The 20,076-nt window shown below is 40.3% G+C and overlaps 1 protein-coding gene across 1 annotated transcript in view; it reads left to right on the top strand.

Annotated features, from left to right (window-relative positions):
• pkhd1l1.1 (PKHD1 like 1, tandem duplicate 1) overlaps nt 1-20,076 on the top strand; it is an 82,406-nt gene that overhangs the window by 462 nt on the left and 61,868 nt on the right. Inside the window, exons 2-23 of the mRNA XM_074614399.1 lie at nt 204-338; nt 466-543; nt 1,023-1,167; nt 2,498-2,606; nt 2,708-2,765; nt 2,865-2,958; nt 3,327-3,380; nt 4,109-4,182; nt 4,291-4,333; nt 4,455-4,525; nt 4,622-4,732; nt 6,652-6,744; nt 8,241-8,500; nt 9,220-9,311; nt 9,389-9,548; nt 12,263-12,398; nt 14,308-14,451; nt 15,458-15,612; nt 16,784-16,894; nt 17,139-17,288; nt 19,007-19,131; nt 19,219-19,382. Coding sequence (XP_074470500.1) covers nt 284-338; nt 466-543; nt 1,023-1,167; nt 2,498-2,606; nt 2,708-2,765; nt 2,865-2,958; nt 3,327-3,380; nt 4,109-4,182; nt 4,291-4,333; nt 4,455-4,525; nt 4,622-4,732; nt 6,652-6,744; nt 8,241-8,500; nt 9,220-9,311; nt 9,389-9,548; nt 12,263-12,398; nt 14,308-14,451; nt 15,458-15,612; nt 16,784-16,894; nt 17,139-17,288; nt 19,007-19,131; nt 19,219-19,382 — 2,482 coding nt within the window. The 5' untranslated portion in view covers nt 204-283. The remainder of the gene's footprint in view (nt 1-203; nt 339-465; nt 544-1,022; nt 1,168-2,497; nt 2,607-2,707; nt 2,766-2,864; nt 2,959-3,326; nt 3,381-4,108; nt 4,183-4,290; nt 4,334-4,454; nt 4,526-4,621; nt 4,733-6,651; nt 6,745-8,240; nt 8,501-9,219; nt 9,312-9,388; nt 9,549-12,262; nt 12,399-14,307; nt 14,452-15,457; nt 15,613-16,783; nt 16,895-17,138; nt 17,289-19,006; nt 19,132-19,218; nt 19,383-20,076) is intronic.

The raw sequence follows: 20,076 nt of genomic DNA on the forward strand, positions 1-20,076 counted from the left end.
GACCGGAAGAGTCGGGGATCGAACCGCCGACCTTCCGATTGGTGGTCGAACTGCTTTACTCCTGAGCCAAATAACACTCATTCACATTTTATATTTAAATCTATTTAGCAAAACAATCTGACTTACGGCCAGTACTAACATATGAGGACTTTCTTTAAACCTTTTCTACTAAAATAGCACTTCTGGTGTTCAGTGTTTTACAGTTTCCCAGCATATAGACTCCACCGCAGCATCCCAGCAGACTGCAGGTGAAGCCGCAGGGATCTCTGGGTAATCCTCCAGGATGGAGTCCCCCATAAAACCGGTGGTTCTCCTCCTTGCTCTCTGGTGCTGCTGCAGTAAGTAGCCGGTTACAAAGTACCATAATAATGAAGGTTTATAAAATCTGCATTTTATGAATGGAGTTTATTCCCTTTAGAATGTGAGTTGCGCCTTTTTAAATTGTAATATTTCATGTATTTTCAGGTGCTCAACGCACTGATTACATAACTCCAAAACGAGGCAGCTATAATGGAGGAACACGAATCATGATCCAAGGAAGCGGTAAGAGATTGAATCAGATACATGGAGGCCTCCAAATTAGTTCATGGTGACGTTTAATCCACAATGAGGATGCTGAAATCTTGTTATAGACCTAATTTATCTTCAGGAATAAATAATGGACATTATTTTAAAGTCAGCTATGTGATTTTAAACAGGTTATGACATATAAATATATTGGTTAAAAATGATCAGAAAGAATCTCGTTTGTGCTAGTTACCATATATTATGACACTGTTTATCTGAGGAGATGCAGCTGAATAAATGAAGTTGAAGTAGTTATAGTTATTATGATTGTGGATTATTTGTTTATAAACTGTGACAAATATCAACTCCTGATCTAAAACTTTAGCAGCATTGTCATCTGTATCTTCATGAAGTTGTCCTTCACTAGAACTTGTTTGCCTGTTTACTCCTTTGTCCAGAAAAAAACTTTTAACATTTACCTGTATGTGTTTACTCCCCCCCCCCCCCCCCCCAAGGTTTTGCCCAGGAGAGACAGTTCCAGCTGTTTCCAAAAGACGATGACTTTGGCAACAGTGTGTTCCTGGTGTCAGACAAGCTGACAGTCCCCTGTGATGTGGAGAGAGACTCAACACACAGCAACCGGATCACCTGTGTCACCAGGTAGCCTACAGGCCTCTTAATTCAGTGGTTCTCAAAGTGGGGTTTGTGGCACTCTGTCAGGGGAAATAATTTGATATAAATTATGAAATTGTGCTGTATCATTAAAAAGTACATATCTACAGATGGGGACTATTTGTGCCAATAAAGCAAGCATATTGTGTCCATTACTCCCACCCACATTAGCTTTGGGCCAATAGAAACTCTGATATGATTGTGACACGCAGCAATAAGTTCATTATTTTAAAGTTGAAGCACTAACTGAAAGTCAGCTTTAGACTTTTAAATTGAAATATCTGATCTTAAGATCCAATACTTGAAATGTAGGCTATAAATCCTGTCAAGCTGAGTCCAAATGCAGTTTGAATAAAATCCCACTCTTTTTTAAAAAAGGTTAATAAATGGTATTAACATTCAATTACATTGCAGATTTCCCCGCTGTGGGACTAATAAAGGATTATCTCATTTTATCTTAAAGCAGCAGTGGGTAGGATTGGAGCAAATATGAATAAAAAAAGGAATTTTTATAAAACGGTCACTATACTGACAGTAGTGCATGAGACAGGTAATCTGAAAAAAATTACTGTTTAGCTGTAAATGAGAAAGTTGTTGAGATCAGTTGAGGAAACACCAAGCACCGCCCACCAGCCGGAGCAAACTTTCTCATTTTACAGCTAAACAGTACACTACAAGATGTTTCTGAAAACATTTGATGAGAGAAATGGGCATTACAGTAACAGAATATTGATTCATATTTGATCAGCGCTGCCTAGTTTGACCGTTTGATCAGAGTTTCTGAGTGATTGACAGCTGCCTCCGTTGAATGAACAGCCAATAGGAACGCTCTCTCTCTCTGAAATGACCTGTGATTGGCCAAAGTCTCCTGTCATGGGCTAGACTTTTTAAAGCCTGAAAACAGAGCCATGAGGAGGAGCAGAAGTCTAGTTTTCTCTCAGAACATTTGAATTACAATATGCTGATAGGTTATTATGGAATTTTTTGCCCAATGATGCCAAAAACATTCTGCCTACTGCAGGTTTAACATGATTCAAATTGAAATGTGTTTCTGTTTATCACTGTAAAACATGTCTGAAGTATGTGGGGTGAAGAGTTTCAGAATAAAAATAGCTCCTTTGGTGTCCAAGAGTACAAATGATAGTAAGCATTATCAGTGTTACGATAATGAGGAGGTCCTTGGAAAATGTTTTCCCCTGTAGTTGGTCCCTGGCCCAAAAAACTTTGAGAATCCCTGTCTTAATTGAATAAACACATTTTTATCATAAGTCACCTCATGCATATATCTCTTATCTAATGATTCATTTGTCCATCACAGAGCCATGCCGCGTGATCGCTACATGGTCCACGTCAGTGTGGACGGCGTTCCCATTCCTTACAACAATTTGTGCAGCGGCAGGAACAAAATACACCACTGCAGCTTCTATGTAAGTTTACACCTTCATTTACAAATGAACTGATCTTACAGTCAAGTTTGGGTCGGTTTCTAACAGCCCTTTTTTTCCATTCCTACTGTGACTTTACTCAGCCTATTTGGTGGCGCACGCCTACTATCAGCACTCTGACTCCAGTCAGTGGTCCCCCAGGTACAGTTCTTTACTCCTATAGCACACGGTGAATTTACACAGTCCATTCATTCAACTCTATTTAATATATTTTTTAAACCCACTTCAAAACGGCTGCAGGCAGCTTGGTGACAGCGCGAGGACTTCTCTTCACTGATGTGTACGGAAGCAACACTGCCAAGAGCTCTAACGGCAATGACGCCAGTATTCTGAGGTACAGAAATATAATGAAACAGATTTCAAAATGTTCATATTAACCTAAGGCATTTTGTCTCACCCAAGCATTAAAGTATCATTGATTTTAAATTCAGGGCCATTTCTGACAGCTTTATGATGACATCCTGTCAATATCCTATAAAAGAAGGTAGACTGACCCACTAATGAACGCTAAAGAAACTAGTTTGACAGAATAAAATCAGTTGAAATTAACCCGTTGAAATGTGTTCACATGTTTTACGAAAACACAAGACTGAGAGATACTCAAGACGTTTATGTGCTCGCTATGTAACAACCAACTTCATTTAAACTTCATTAAAATGTCATCTTGTAATCGATCAGTGAACAGGATCTTGTTTATTGCAGAGTCTACATGGGAGGGATGCCGTGCCTGCTGCTTAAACCGGATTCAGATGAACTGTAAGTAGTTTGTATATCACAGTGAAAACACAGCAAAAATGCAAAACATATTGATTAAGTTAAGTTAAGATACTGTATGTCTCACAGCTGAGGAATCTTTTGTGGGATGAAGTTAGGTTAAAGGTGCTAAATTCCATATCCTGAGCACAGAGATGCAAATTATAAGCACTTTCCTTAATCGATCATTGGTAACACTGACGATCAATCATAGATTAATCGTAATCAAAAAAACATACAAATTGTGCATATACTAAACAATACCAAATGTGCTTCTTTTCCTCAATCAAAGCCTTTTTTCCACAGCAACATATTGCATAATCTCTGACAGCATTGCATAGCCTATGAAACATATAGAGATAGAGGCCTAGACATATTAAACACATTGAAATATAATTGAATATCAGATTACATGCGGAGCACGCTCATGAAAATCCGCTATACATCTCTGCCTAGTTTTATAAGAAAGACGCTCAAAAGGAACTAAATGTAACGCTGTAACAAGAGAAGAGTTACCGCAGTGGCATCTAGCAGCCGTTGTCAAAAAAGCACCGGAGTTTTGTCTCTTTGCTTCTCTACTGTTTGCGCCGGCTCAGCTGCTGCCATGTTGAGAGCCCTGTGGAGGCAATAGAAATGCTCCCAATCTCGCATTTAGCACCTTTGAATAAAACTGAACTGAACACTAAGAATACATATTACAGTATCAAAAGTTTCTAAATTTTTTTCTAAAGATATAACCTACGAGTGGACTCTGAGTCTTCTAGCTGGGGAGACATGAGCTGCAAAATGACGGGGACGTATGTTGGTAAGATGGTTTCGTTCACATTACAGCCACTCTTAACATTTATTTTTTAAAGGTCAATTTTGAAACTGTACAAATTGTCCTTTAACAATCATGTTTTATTTCCAACAGGGCATCACAATTTCAGTTACATTGTTAATAATGAATATGGAAGGTAGGTCATGTTAACTCCAATTTTTGCATTTCTTTACATTCAATTAAAGTGTTTCACACAACAACAAGGTTATTGTATGAACAACTGTAACAATATTAATTCATTTCTTTAAAATCTTTAGGAGTATGCCATACAAGTCTCTGTACAGGGTTTCAGCTGCGAACACACTCGCCATGTTTCAGACCTATGCGGGTACGTTAGACAGACAGACATATGCTCACAATAAAGTACTTCCTCTGTAGTATTTATTCTCATTACAGTGAAATGTGTGTTATGTCTCTTGTTCAGAGGTGACAGGAGTCTCCCCGTCCGTGGGCAGTGTCATGGGCGGAACCCTGTTGACCATTCACGGCCGCTTCTTCGACCAAACCGATCGCCCAGCACGTGTTCTCGTTGGAGGTAATCACACTGGAAATCTACCAAAAAACTCAACTAGCCGTAGCCAGTTTCCAATGCCATGACAGCTTCTCTGACATTGTTTTCACACAGTACAACGAGTTGAATGTGGTGCGTCTCCCCAAAACAAAACCCGACACATTGTTCCAATCGTGCAATGGTGATAATCCTTTTCAACACAAACAGAATGTGTGCATACTTTGAGACACAGCAGACAAAAGGAAACTACAGCTGTCTCACGCTAGAGGAAAGAATCCTGTGAAAGCTTAGAGACACAACAGACCGTGACAAACGAGCCGGAGCGCCGTCTTTCATAAGGCGCCGTCTGTCACTTTCAACATGTTGAAAGTTACAGTACGTGTTTGACAGTGAATCAGGGCTCTTTGACGCAATCATCGTCGAAATTAAATCCCCGTTCTTCCACATTTTTCACATGATGAAGAATGAATTCAAGGTGTACAGGACACCAGAAATGAATATGAGTCAGATACAGAATGCAGAGCGTACACTATCAAATGACAGTACACAAAGTATATTCATGTAATTTACCTAATCAGACCTTCAAGTCTGCAATAAGGTTCATATGTTACTGATGGTAAAGCATCAGCATTAGGGCATGTGTTACCTTTACTTCCATGCTTTAAAATTAGGAAACTAAAAGGGATAGTTTGGGTGTTTTCAAGTGGGGTTGTATGAGGTACTTATCCGTAGTCAGTGTATTACCTACAGTAGATGACGGTCTGCACGCCTCCAGTTTGGAGAAACAGACAGGAGTGCCGACACCAGAGCAAAGCACACAGTGCTGTGGACGGGGACGGCAGAAAAAATATTTTAGACACCTAAAAGAAAGGCCCACCTAAAACAATCAATTTCCGTTTAAGTGTACGCTATATTTAGGATATTTCAACACAGTCTCACGGTAGAATTTAATCTATTTGATTTGTGTACATAGACAAATTTCCCTTTTTCTCTCGACACTCAGAACGACTTTCAACAACGTATCTTTTGTGCGTTTTCCTACGAATTTCCTTCGTCATGAAAGTTTGAAAGCATGCACAACACAGAAGAAAATTAGATTCCCTTTCCACTTCCACCACATCGCAGAGCTCACATCATCTATTTTCTTCCTGAATATTAGTCAGCAGTCAAAGTCTAATAGTGAACTCTTGTTACTGGTTGCACATGGTTGTGACCAAGGAGATTTATTTTTTATTTTTCGAGGCCTGGAGAGGTAAAAATGACAAAATAATTCACTTGAAAAAAAAACAGAACGATTATTTTGAGGCACCATTTGCAAAATGAAGCACTGGAAAACAAAAAATAAAACAAAAAAACAAAAAAAAAATATCACAAATAAAGTGATGAAATGAGGAAATTGCAATAATATGAGGTATTGGAACGATGCAACCAGGGGGACACGAGTACATCTGTCAAAGTTAACGCGATGATAACGCGTTAAGATAAATTCCTTTTAATGCCACTAATTTCTTTAACGCATTAACGCAATTTGCGATTTGTAGGTTGTAGCGGGCTCAGTTTTAAAGCTAGATAGTGATGATCCTGGCATCATATGAAACTAGAAAACCTAATGATTCCATTGGTACCAACCATGTCATGCTAGCTTGAAAATATATATAATATATAACGCTCTAGCTAATTTGCAATTAATCACGATTAAATGTCAATTGACCGTTCTAAAAGAAATATATCATCCTAAATTCAGTCATTTTACACACATCTTCGTGTCACCTGAAGGGCTAGTGAAATGTGTAAAAAGCATACTAAGTTTCAGTGGTGTTTCAGCCAACGCGGAGGTGAGTGGGTTATTAGTCCATTTTCACTTTACCGTGAACTATTCCCTTCAGTGAAGCCCGTGCTGTTGTGTTTTTTTGTGCGTTATTGTGACGCTGACTCTCCTTCAGGCCGGCCTTGTGAGATCCAGAGTGTGTCTGATGACAGAATCACGTGCAGGACCCCCAAACACGAGATGAACAGCCACATGTCAGTCCACCCAGGTGAGAACAAAACCTCCTCTTCTTCTGTTCTTCTGCCTTTTGTTGTGATAGTTGCTGCTGTGTCATTATCTGAACAAAGCATTAACACCAGTCGGCATCTCGGATCACCGGATGAATTTAAAGCATCCGTCAACAAAAGAGTTGTCTTGAAGATGACGATCTCATTGTCACCGTGTTGTCACGATTCATCAAGACTCACTTTGATGTGCTGTGTACTGTAAAAAGATAACCTGCTATGTGACTGTGACAAAAGCACATATTTTTCATCATACATCATCCAAATGTCCTCTCGTAGAGCTGATGTCAACAGCAGATACGGACGCCGTTTTTTTTATTTCTACAACAAGATGAACTTTAACAGTCATCTTATGCTTGAGATCAAACAATAAGAGCATAAATTCCTTGCTTTTTGCCTGGATCACAGAGGGCCATATACTTTGTTTTGACCGAGTCTTACTTCAAGAGGAAGAAGAGCACATGTTTTAGAAAAGCTCTCTCTCTCTAGAGCGCCCCATGTGATTCAAAGGTTTTTATTTGAAGTGTGCATTGTGCAAAAGAGTGCTCAAACAAGCTCACGTTAACATCGGGTTCTGCAAACAATTACATAAGAAGCAAAAGGGGTACTTCATTCCTCATGTGGTTATTTATACTTTCTAAGAGAACCGTTTGCCACCCATCTGTTGAATAAGAGATGCAACTAACAATTGATTTCACATGCGATTATCCTGCTGAGTATATTCTTGATTCATTGATTAATATCTCTGTCTGTAAAATGTCAGAAAATAGTAAAAATGCCCACTATAATTTCAGAGAACCCAAAGTGACGTCTTCAGATGTTTTATTCTGTCCGACCAACAGTCCAAAACCCAAAGATATTCAGTTTACTATCAAATATGTCGAAGAAAAGCAGCAGATTCTTACATTTGAGCAGCTGGAATCAACTAATGTTGAGCATTTTTGCTTGAAAAATGACTCAAAATAGATTATTATATAGTTCTTCTTCTTCTTCTTCTTCTTCTTCTTCTTCTTCTTCTTCTTCTTCTTCTTCTTCTTCTTATTCTTATTATTCTTATTCTTATTCTGTTTACTACTGACCATGTATGGATGTGATATGATTACTATCTTTGTTGCATGGCCTGGCTCATTTTGTAAAACATGAACAAATACTTACAGAGAATGAATGCAATAGAACTTTCTTTTATTATTCAGTTTGTCAGTTACAAAGAACATCAATTAATAATATTAAAAGATTATAAAATAATCCATTTAAACAAGTTGATTTTAATTTAGTTTGATACTGTAAATCATGGTATGGTGCATAGACTGGTGTACTCGCCGATACCCGATTCCAAATTTTGGGCAGTATCGAACGCATTTCCGTTACTGGTATCGGTATTGGATCAACTCTATCGATTAATCGACTATTCGGTTCAGCTCTAATTTTGATACACCACCATTTATTTCCATTTTGTCACATGCACCTCTTCTAAATCCAGGTGGAAGAGGCTTGAAGACGGAGGTGTGGAACGACACAAGACCCCGCGTCCTGACTGACATTTGGACCTACAATGAGAACACAACTGGATATTGGACAGAGTGGATCGACTCCATGCCCCACATCTTTGACCTGAATTATTTCAGCTCACGATCCAGAGGCTTCTTTGAACCTCCAGCAAGCGCCAACTACACCATATACCTCCACTGTGATGACCGATGTGAGCTCTACCTCAGCAACTCCAGCCGCCCAGAAGACAAGGTATGAACAGAGGGTTTAGTTCAACATCAATCACAGGTTTCCATTTGAAACAATCACAGATAACTTTTAGGGCAGTCAAAGGTAACGCGATAACGCAAATTTGTTTTAACGCCACTAAATTCTTTAATGCATTAACTCAAGTTGGGATTTGTAGCAGGCTCAGTTTTAAAGCTAGAGTGAAGTAGAAAAACCTCAGGAATCCGTCGGTACCAACCATGTCATACTAGCTTGTCGCAAAGGAGGTTAAATAACGCTCCAAACTTGCGCTAAATTTTGTAGAGGAAAAACTGCTATGTCCATTTTCAAATGGGTCCCTTGACCTCTGACCTCCAGATATGTGAATGTAAATGGGTTCTATGGGTACCCACGAGTCTCCCCTTTACAGACATGCTAAATGCAGTACCTGTGAGGGTTTCTGGGCAATATCTGTCAGTGTTTTGTGTTGTTAATTGATTTCCAGTAATAAATATTTACATACATTTGCATAAAGCAGCATATTTTCCCACTCCCATGTTGATAAGTGATTTAAATACCTGACAAATCTCCCTTTAAGGTACATTATGAACAGATACAAAAATTGCGTTCAGTTTGCGATTAATCGCGATGAAATATTTTAATCGTTTGACAGCCCTAATAACTTTACAAGTTGTATGTATTTTTTTGTAATAATAATCCTAATATCTTTCTTGCTTGTTTTTATTTCACAACCTCCACTTCAGGCTCTGATTGCGTTCCAGACAAGATATTACTCAGATTTCACGAAAACGGAATCGCAAAAGTCTGAAGTACTTGCTCTAGAGGGAGATAAAACGTAAGTACATGACTCTAATGGCTCTAATACCTTTACAGTTCCCCTTGAAAATAATTTTAAAATAATTTTTCCTGTAGCTACTACTTCGAAATTCTGCACCAAGACTATGGAGGTCTTGCTAGGGTCGACATCGGCCTGTTCCGAGAGGAGAGTTCCTTCACAGAAGACCAGACGGACGACGCTGTCAATGAAATTCAGGATATCGTGGCTGAATACGACGTGTTCGATGAGGAGCAGGTATGTACGGTAGTTGCTAACCCGTTGCTAACCCGGAGCTTCTGTTAAACACAGCACATCCCAGATTCTCTGTTCAGCTCCCCGTAAAGTGAATGGTTACAGACATTTTCTTGCCGACTCGGATGAGAAGACTGATACCACTCTCTTATCTGCTCGCTAAATATGAAGCTACAGTTAGCTTAGCTTAGCATAGAGACTGGAAACGGGGGAAAGCTAGCTGGCTCAATCCAAGAAGTCAACTTCTTGGATTGAGCCAGCTAGCTTTCCCCCGTATATACAGTATATATATATATATATATATATATATAATGTGTTAATTATTGAGCTTGTGGATGGCTGCTGTAGGTGGACTTTTTTTAACCTTTGAACGGAGCTAGTGCTAGCTAGATGTTTCCAGCATGGATGTATTAAGAGAACGTTCATTCCTATGAGAGTTGCTCAGTGGCGCATGAAGCCAAAATGGAGCAGGCGCAGTAGCGTCCGCTTGGTCACATGTCTCGGTCACGGGGTCACAGCCGTCACGCTGTCGTCGCGGCTTGCTAACTCCGCCTCCCAGCCCTCGCTCCAGCCTCGGTCTGGCTCTCATTCACATGAACGGAGGAAGGGAAATAACTCTGGATTCAGCTATTAGTGCGTTTTACAACTTTTAGGACCTAATGATTTAAATAAGGACTATTAGAGTGTTCGTACTGGGAAGTTGATTCACCTAAAAAGAAAATGATCCGCTGAGATACAGACGTCTCTTTCCCAATGTAAGAAGAAAAGTTTTTTTTGGGCCTGATGGCATCAGGTGACGGACACGGAAGTTGTAGTACCACCGTTACACTGTTATATCATGACAGTAGTGCATGAGACTGGAGGAAAACAGCCAATCAGAGCTGATTAGAGATGTGATAGTGAAGATATTTTCCCACCGGTTAATAAACTTTTGACAACATCAGTGTTACTGATTACTGCGGACATTTTACAAGAAAAGATGACGGTCAATACGTGTAGCGCGCTTACTTTGATCTTTGACGTCAGGTGGCTGTGTGTCTGGCCTCTCTGGTCCAGCTTTTGCTGCAGGGCTACAGGTTTCCAACCGGCTGTGACCGCTCCGTCCTCCACACGGCGATGGCCTCATTAATGTTATGGTCCCCTTATAGCGTTGGGTTTAAATCTGAAATATTGCCGAGTAGGCGCATTTTGCTTTTCGCTTTGCATCGTCTTGTCTGTCAACTCTGTCTCGTCCCGTGTGTGCGACACCTGCTACTCTAAGCTGAGACTCCGTATGGAGCAGATGCATTCACTGCCAGTGTGCCGCGTCCGTCGTCCAACTTTGTATTGATAACACGGCGTTGATACGCCAAAATTAACTAAACAGGTTTTATTTCTGTAAAAAAAGCCAAACGACGGTGGGGGCGGTGGGTACATAATGTAATCGGTGTGTGTCTGACCGGTGTGTGTCTGACCAGCGTTTAACACCGGTAACACCGATTACCGCGACAAGCCAAGACAAGCCTTTTTGCCCAATGATGCCAAATATATTCTGCCTACTGCAGGTTTAATAGACTCAGGACATGTCGCTAGTCTCCTAAAGGGGCAGTAGCAAAACCCATGTGTCTCAGATACAGGAAACTGACTCTCCTTTATGAACTGTCTCTGGCTTAACTAACGCAGTCTCCTGGCTCCAGCCTCATATTTAACATATGGATATTTAAGTGGCGTCGATTTGTGAGTAAGCATATTTACCACAATGTTGAACTATTCATTTAAACAGGGAAATAAAACAACCTACAAAGGCGGCGGAATCAACTGTATTTTACACCTTCCCGGTTTCCTTTAGTCATTTCTAAGTAAAAAAATGAAATTAATTTTGTACCTTTAAAGGTCCCATATCATGCTCATTTTCAGGTTCATACTTGTATTTTATGTTTCTACTAGAACATGTTTACATGCTTTAATGTTAAAAAAAACACTTTATTTTCCTCATACGGTCTGCCGGAATATACCTGTATTTACCCTCTGTCTGAAACGCTCTGTTTTAGTGCATTTCAACGGAATTGCGTTGCTAGGCAACAGCTTGGGTCCATGTCAGCTGATGTTATTTACATACACTGCAACAGGAAATAAACTGGGACACATTTAGAATATTTACGTTTAAAACCGTGTAATGGTCTAAATATTGTATATTTGTGACATCACAAATGGACAGAAATCCTAATGGCTTGTTTCAAACGCACAATTTCTGATAGTTTAACAGTATTTATATAGCACTTAAACCTGCTTTATAATATAAAAGACATGAAAATCTCACTTTTTACAATATGGGACCTTTAAATATTTCTGTTAAAAGCAGCTAATGACAATGTAGCATAAAGTGGTTTCTGTCAGTATCTAATAGGGTAGGGTTTATCTTTCAGGTTGTTTCTAGCTTTCCAGTTGCATTTTTTGGATACCAATGTCTGTAGTCACAGCAATACAGCCAGACCTTTCTGCAATTTAAGCAAAGGATACAGCATTTCTTGACTAGAAAAGTTCATGTTTTTCCTTCTGTTACATTGCTAGCATTATTGCTAGCATTATCGTTCTCTTCATGGGGTTTGTTATCATTCATGTCTTTTAGGAGAATGTAGGAAATCACTAAATGAGGTAGAAGTAAATATAGCAGGTTGAAGGAAGGTGGGTTTTCTCGCTTCTGTGCCTCACCTTCGCTCACTCTCACTGTTACCCAGGTGGTGACCTTTGAATCCTGGCCCGGCGATGCCACTGCCGTCAAAGAGGTCCAGAAGGTCACCGTCAGCAGCAGCTGTGCCAGCCATCTTTGCGGCAGCACCTTCTTCAGCCTGGGCTTCGGAGATGCAAAGACAGGTAATGTGTTTTGCAATCGATTCATTTAAAAAAAGAAATGATAATAAATGTATTGCGTTTGTAACTTGCATATTAAAGCTGCAGTGGGTAGAAATGGAGCAAATATGATTAAAAAGTTATTTTTATAAAACGGTCACGATATCGTGACAGTAGCGCCTCTGTGTCCTCCGGTCTCCTCCGGTGCTCCTAATGGCATCTGCAAGATTTCACAGACAGGAGGAAAACAACCAATCAGAGCCGAGCTGGAGCCTTGCCATCTCTGAGCAGCTGTCAATCACTCGTGAACTCTGATTAAACGTTCAAACTAGGCAGCGCTGATCAAATATAAATAGATATTCTGTTACTGTAATGCCTATTTCTCGTCTCAAATGTTTTCAGAAACATCTTGTAGTGTATTGTTTAGCTGTAAAATGAGAAAGTTTGTGACCCGGCATCCATGTTGAGATCAGTTGAGGAAATGCCAAGCACCGCCCACCAGCCGGAGCACAGCCACGCTCAATAGGAACGCTCAATGGGAACGCTCAATGGGAACACTCAATGGGAACGCTCAGTAGGAACACTCAATAGGAACGCTCAATAGGAACGCTCAATAGGAGCGCTCATTAGGAACGCTCAATAGGAACGCTCAGTAGGAACGCTTAATAGGAACGCACAGTAGGAACGCTCAATAGGAACGCACAGTAGGAACGCTCAATAGGAACCCTTAGTAGGAACACTCAATAGGAACGCTCAGTAGGAACGCTCAATAGAAACGCTCAATAGGAACGCTCAGTAGGAACGCTCAGTAGGAACGCTCAGTAGGAATGCTCAGTAGGAACGCTCAGTAAGAATGCTCAATTGGAACGCTCAATTGGAACGCTCAATCGGAACGCTCAATCGGAACGCTCAATGGGAATGCTCAATGGGAACGCTCAATGGGAACGCTCAATGGGAACGCTTAATGGGAATGCTCAATAGGAACGCTCAGTAGGAATGCTCAGTAGGAACGCTCAATATGAACGCTCAGTAGGAATACTCAGTAGGAACGCTCAGTAGGAACGCTCACTGGGAACGCTCAATGGGAACGCTCAATGGGAACGCTCAGTAGGAACGCTCAGTAGGAACGCTCAATATGAACGCTCAGTAGGAACGCTCAATAGGAACACTCAATAGGAACGCTCAGTAGGAACGCTCAGTAGGAACGCTCAGTAGGAATGCTCAGTAGGAACGCTCAGTAAGAATGCTCAATTGGAACGCTCAATTGGAACGCTCAATCGGAACGCTCAATCGGAACGCTCAATCGGAACGCTCAATGGGAATGCTCAATGGGAATGCTCAATGGGAACGCTCAATGGGAACGCTCAATGGGAACGCTTAATGGGAACGCTCAATAGGAACGCTCAGTAGGAATGCTCAGTAGGAACGCTCAATATGAACGCTCAGTAGGAATACTCAGTAGGAACGCTCAGTAGGAACGCTCACTGGGAACGCTCAATGGGAACGCTCAATGGGAACGCTCAGTAGGAACGCTCAGTAGGAACGCTCAATATGAACGCTCAGTAGGAACGCTCAATAGGAACACTCAATAGGAACGCTCAATAGGAACGCTCTCTCTCTGAAATGACCTATGATTGGTCAAAGTCTCCCGTCATCCTGAAAACAGAGCCATGAGGAGGTGCAGAAGTCTAGTTATCTCTCAGAACACTTGAATTACAATATGCTGAAAGGTTATTATGGAATTTTTGCCCAATGATGCCAAAACTATACTGCCTACTGCAACTTTAATTACCTTAAAATATCACGACTGCATACATATTTAGCATTAGCAGCCACAAAAGGAAAACCCTAAACCTGTTGCTCTAATCTAATGAAACCACAGTGCAGTATGTACCAGCCATTATGTTTGTTCATAAGCTTTTTTCTTTTTTAGGACCGATTTCAGTCACCGCCTCAGCAGCTGTGGTGGAAGCATCCCTGAGGAGCCTTTGGTCCATCAAACCCGACACAGTCCAGGTCTCCAAACAGGACGACAGCCAAGGATCTCACTACACGGTCACATTCGATTCTGACAGAGGTATGAAGAGACAGAAAAGTAGCTAGTGGTTGTTACACTTTATTCAAATGCATGTGTGTAACTAACCACAATACTTTATGGTATCTCTGTAGCTGATACTGCATTATGCTTTTGGGTTTTACGGGTTTTACTTGTGAACGTGATCTCTCAGGATGCCTGGAGGGAAATCTTCAAATTAGGCACAAACATCCACTCTGACTCAAGGATGAACTGATGAACTAACACTTAATTTTACAGGTCCGCAAATTTCATTGTAATTAGGCGATAATTCGCAAGTAACCTATTTGAAATTTCTTTGGAATTACTGCCAAATTTCCCCAATATTTACCTCAAAATGTATCGAAAAATTACTTTATTATAAACATTATTTAATAATTATATTCTGCTATTTACCAATAGCTGGTAATTTATTTAATACATTTCCAGGAAAAGAATACAAAGTTAATTGATAAGCTTTTATTTTGCTGATAAATAGATAATAGTTAGCAAATAACTTCTTTGAAATGTCTTTAAAAACCTCCTTGAATCATGACATCAGCTACCAGGTTCCATCTGTGTAGACAATAAGTCACACTATGGAGATCTGTGCATGAACAGAAGTGTCTTCTATTAGTTTTGGTTTTCCACCTCCGATGAAGAGCAGCCGCTTCTCAAGCCTAAGGGCCCTATTTTAACCATTAGATGCTATTTTAGCATATAATTATTAAATTCTGTTTATAATAAAGCACTTTTTAATACATTTAGAGGTAAATATTTGGGTAATTTGGCAGTAATTCCAAAGAAATTTCAAATAGGTTACTTGCTAATTATCACCTAATTACCATGAAATTTGCGGACCTGTAAAAGTGTTACCACATTTTACACAAATGTCGAATACGATGAAATGATGAAGTGATGAAATGATGAAGACATTCCGGACAGACATGGATGTAAACTGCAACTTGACTGGTTGGCGGAGACATACAACCACGAGGCGGTAATGCTAGGCTTTTTTTTTGGGCTTCAGGGGATTTCAGACCTCTTCACTGGGAGGTTTTTGGCTCCGACACCAACGTCACTGTTGCCGAGGTTACAAAGGGGAGAAGCAACATGGAGACCTTCACTCTGCTCTGGGGGGGAATCCCTACGAAGCCCATCGCCTTCAATGCAACGGAGTCTGAGGTCTGTTGTGTAAAAATGTCTCTCTTTGTCCTCAGTATCTACAAGCATTATTATTCAATGTGAAGTCTTGAGGCAATGACTTAATCTCATTACATTTCTTAAAGGGACTCTCTGTAAGAATCAGAAATTGCTTGTTAACAGTGACACCTGTGGCCGTTGAGTCAACGACAGTCAGCGTCCTGTTGCTCGCGCTCGCTCTACGTAGACGCTAGCGAGCATCGGTCAAAACAGCGAGGCGACCCACACAAGACTGAATGTGATTGACAGGCATCATGTTGATTAACGTTAGCAACATTAGCAGCTAAAACCACAATATCACTCTATATTTCACCTGCCTAGCAGTAATGTTAGCTGACCAAACGAAGGTCTCTCCATGAATGGAAGGCCAGGCCGATGTTGATCCTAGTATTGGCTTTTCCTGCTTCAGCCTCCTGACCGTGGTCAGAAGGAACAGGGGAGAAACCGGAGTTTTGATCTACTGGGCTTGGAGTCGATAACGTTACTCGCTCCGGAGTTAACCCCCCCCTCTCTGTACATTCACTAGATATCCTCATATAACTCTTTTCTGCTCCACTGCTGGCTCGTTTTCTCAAACATTCACTGCCGCTCTCTCTCTCTTGCTTCACCACTCACTTACCACATGAACACACACTCTCCACACTGACTGCTATTCTATCACCACACTAGTTCCCCCCCCCCCCGACGTCGGTCACATTCCTGTTTTGCAAGACGGGCTTCACTATATATAACTTTGTTTTTTTGGGGCTGGTCGTTTGTTGGCTCCATTTCTAACCGAACGTTACCTGTAGCGGAGCTGAAAGTAAAGACCCTGCGCGCATGACGTCACATCCGTTGGATTTTCCCGGAAAAAACGGGCCCGGGTTCTTCACATTAAAAGCAGTCTACAAACTGATAGAGGAAACTCAGAAAGTCGCGGAGGGTCTCATTTTTTAGGTTAGGTTGCAAAATGTTCACACATTGGCAATAAAAAACAATTAAAAAACGTTTATACGTGTAAAAAGTTACATACGATCCCTTTAATAATATCTCATTTAATTTCTTAAACTAATTTGGACTGAAGTTATTGCAGATGTGGCCGCCTGCTCTGTGTAGAAACTAAATAGTAGAAGTAGCAGCTATACTAACATCCAGCTGGTGTGATTGTGAACAGGTGCAGTCGGCTCTGGAGGACATGATGAAAGCCGAGTGTCCCGAGGAGATCCTGACCACCGAAGGGTCTGATGTCAAGTACTTCAAAGACTTTGAGGATGACAACTCTCAGGTCAGTGAGGACACAAAACGGACACATTTTTTAATGTGAGTGACAAAAGAATTATTGGAGAAATGTGACATGCACTTTTATGTTGAGTTCATACCTTGAAATACTAACAAATAAAAGCATTTCCTTAACTTTTTCCCCCTTAAAACATTCCTTTTATTTCTTTGAATTAGCTCACAGACCTTAAATCTCCGGAGAGCATCCGGTTTGGGATTCTCACAGTTTTCTGATTTCTTGCCCTCACTAGTTCAATAGTGCCGGGGAAGGGACTCCAGTGAAAGACTCTGCTTTCTGTGGCCTGTGGTCGCTGAAGAACGCCGAGGTCCTTTTCAAAGAGAGTTACACCAAAGAGTCCGGCGGCAGCTACGGATCAGTTTCATTGGACAAGTATCCCATGGTAAACACAGCCGCTTTATTTATTGTTGTTCATTTTGTGCAGATGTTTAGAATTTATACTGTAAACAGACAAATGAATGCAATCAATGCAGTAGTTAAATATTAAATATTTGTTCTTTCTGTCTCTAAAATGTTATTGCTGTGACTTTCTCAGCACTAATTTCTTTAATGTATTAACACAACTTGTGATTTATAGGTTGTAGATCGCTCAGTTTTAAAGCTAGAGTGAAGATATTGGCATCATATGAAACTAGAAAACCATACTATCCCATTCTAGCTTGTCGTGAAGGAGGCAAAATCACGCTCAAAACTTATGCTAAATTTTGAGGTGGAAAAACTGTCATGGTGATTTTCAAAGGGGTCCCTTGACCTCTGACCTCCAGATATGTGAATGAAAATGGGTTCTATGGGTACCCACGAGTCTCCCCTTTACAGACATGCCCACTTTATGATCATCACATGCAGTTAGGGGAAAGTCATGGTCAAGTCAGCACACTGACACACTGACAGCTGTTGTTGCCTGTTGGGCTGCAGTTTGCCATGTTATGATTTGAGCATATTTTTTATGCTAAATGCAGTACCTGTGAGGGTTTCTGGACAATATCTGTCATTGTTTTGTGTTGTTAATTGATTTACAATAATAAATATATACATGTATATGTATATACTGTATTTATTTATACAAATGTATGTAGACCTTTGCATAAAGCAGCATATTTGCCCATTCCCATGTTGATAAGAGTATTAAATACTTGACATTATCTCCTTTTTAAGGTATATTTTGAGCAGATAAAAGTGCACGATTAATTTGCGATTAATCGCGATTAACTATGGACAATCATGTGATTGATCCCGATTAACTATTTGAATTGATGGACAGCCCTAGTTGTTATAGCTCCACGCCTGGCCGTTGCAAGAGGCATTATATTTTCGGGTTGTCCGTCCGTCCCATTCTCTTGAAGACAATATGTCAGAAACGCCTTCAGTGAGTTTCTTCAAATTTGACACAGATGTCCACTTGAACTCAAGAATGAATTTATTAGCTTAATGTGGTCAAAGGTCACTGTGACCTGACAAAACACGTTTTCGGCCATAACTCAAGAATTCTTATGCTAATTATGACAATCTCACACAATTTCACACACGTCTAACAGGATAAAATGATGATGTGATGACATTTTGGACAGACATGGACGTAAACTGCAACTTAACTGGTTGATAGGGCTGTGTATTGGCAAGAATTTGGCGATACGATATGTGTTGCGTTACAGAGGTTATGATTCAATATATTGCGATACTGTAAGCACGGCGATTTATTGCGATTTTTTTAATCTAATTTTAGGAAAACTTTCTTAGTATATAGAACACACCTCCATATGCATAAAATCCGAGGGAAAATAGTTGACTTTTTATGTAACCAGAACAGTTGGATCTGCATTTGCATTTAACACAGTCCCTGTAAACATCCAACATCATAGCACTACTTTGAGAGGGTGCATAGACTGAAAGTGCGCATCTCTTTGCAAACAAAATAAGAGTTGATATTTGCATGTAATCTGTTCATTAAAAATCAATAGTGTTTTTGAGTATTGATATAGTATCACAAAACATAATATCGTGATATTTGATGTTTTTCAATATTTTCTTACACCCCTACTGGTTGGCGTAGGCATACGACTGCGAGTCGGTAATTCTGTTTTTTTCATTCCTGTCCTGCAGCTTTGCTTTGCGTACAAGGGAGTGTTGAAGGATGAAGTTGGAATGAAGTTCACCTACCGCGACAGCGGAGGCGAAACCAAGACAGAGACCGCAACGGTCAACACTCTCTTCACCAAGGGCCACAAGTCAGTAAACACCACTTTGAATTTGTCAGACATGTGCAAACTTCTCTGCCAAAGTTGCAGCTTCTGAATGTGATTATTTGTCGACAGGTGGGGTTATAAATGCATGGACCTGCCAACGTCCCTGCAGACAGAGTACATTGGAAGCAAATACGTTCTGCAGGAGTTTTATCTCTACAAAGATGCCTCTGGTGCAGATTTCTATGTGGATGCTGTTCACTTCGGAAAGACACCCACCACAGTTTATGAGAATGGTACGCAGCTTGTTAGTAGTTTTGGTTGTGGGTTCTTTAAAGGTCCCATATTGTAAAAAGTGAGATTTTCATGTCTTTTATATTATAAAGTAGGTTTAAGTGCTATATAAATGCTGTTAAACTATCAAAACGTTCAATATATGGAGAAATACGCACAGCCCGTATTCAGAAATTATGCGTTTGAAACAAGCCATCAAGATTTCTGTCCATTTGTGATGTCACAAATATAAAATATTACACGGTTTTAAACGTAACATTCTAAATGTGTCCCAGTTTATATCCTGTTGCAGTGTATGTAAATAACATCAGCTAACAGGAAGTAAACATGGACCCAAACTGTTGCCTAGTAACGCAATTCCTTTGCAATTCCGTTGAAAAGCACTAAAACGGATCGTTTCAGACAGAGGGTGAATACAGGTATATTCAGGCAGACAGTATGAGGAAAATAATGTGTTTTTTGAAAATTACAGCATGTAAACATGTTCTAGTAGAAACACAAAATACAAGTATGAACCTGAAAATGAGCATGATATGGGACCTTTAATGTCAAAGCCAACTGTTCAGAATCAGACTGTATTCTATTATTTGTTTTTCTTCCCATTTTTTGTCACAATTCAACATTGTGGACCATGTGAATACCTTTCTTTGTCTTCAGTGTGATGTGTAACAGTAGGACGGTGCAGATGCTGCTCAC

The sequence above is a fragment of the Sebastes fasciatus genome, chromosome 17, assembly GCF_043250625.1.
Source record: "Sebastes fasciatus isolate fSebFas1 chromosome 17, fSebFas1.pri, whole genome shotgun sequence".
Classification (NCBI taxonomy): domain Eukaryota; kingdom Metazoa; phylum Chordata; class Actinopteri; order Perciformes; family Sebastidae; genus Sebastes; species Sebastes fasciatus.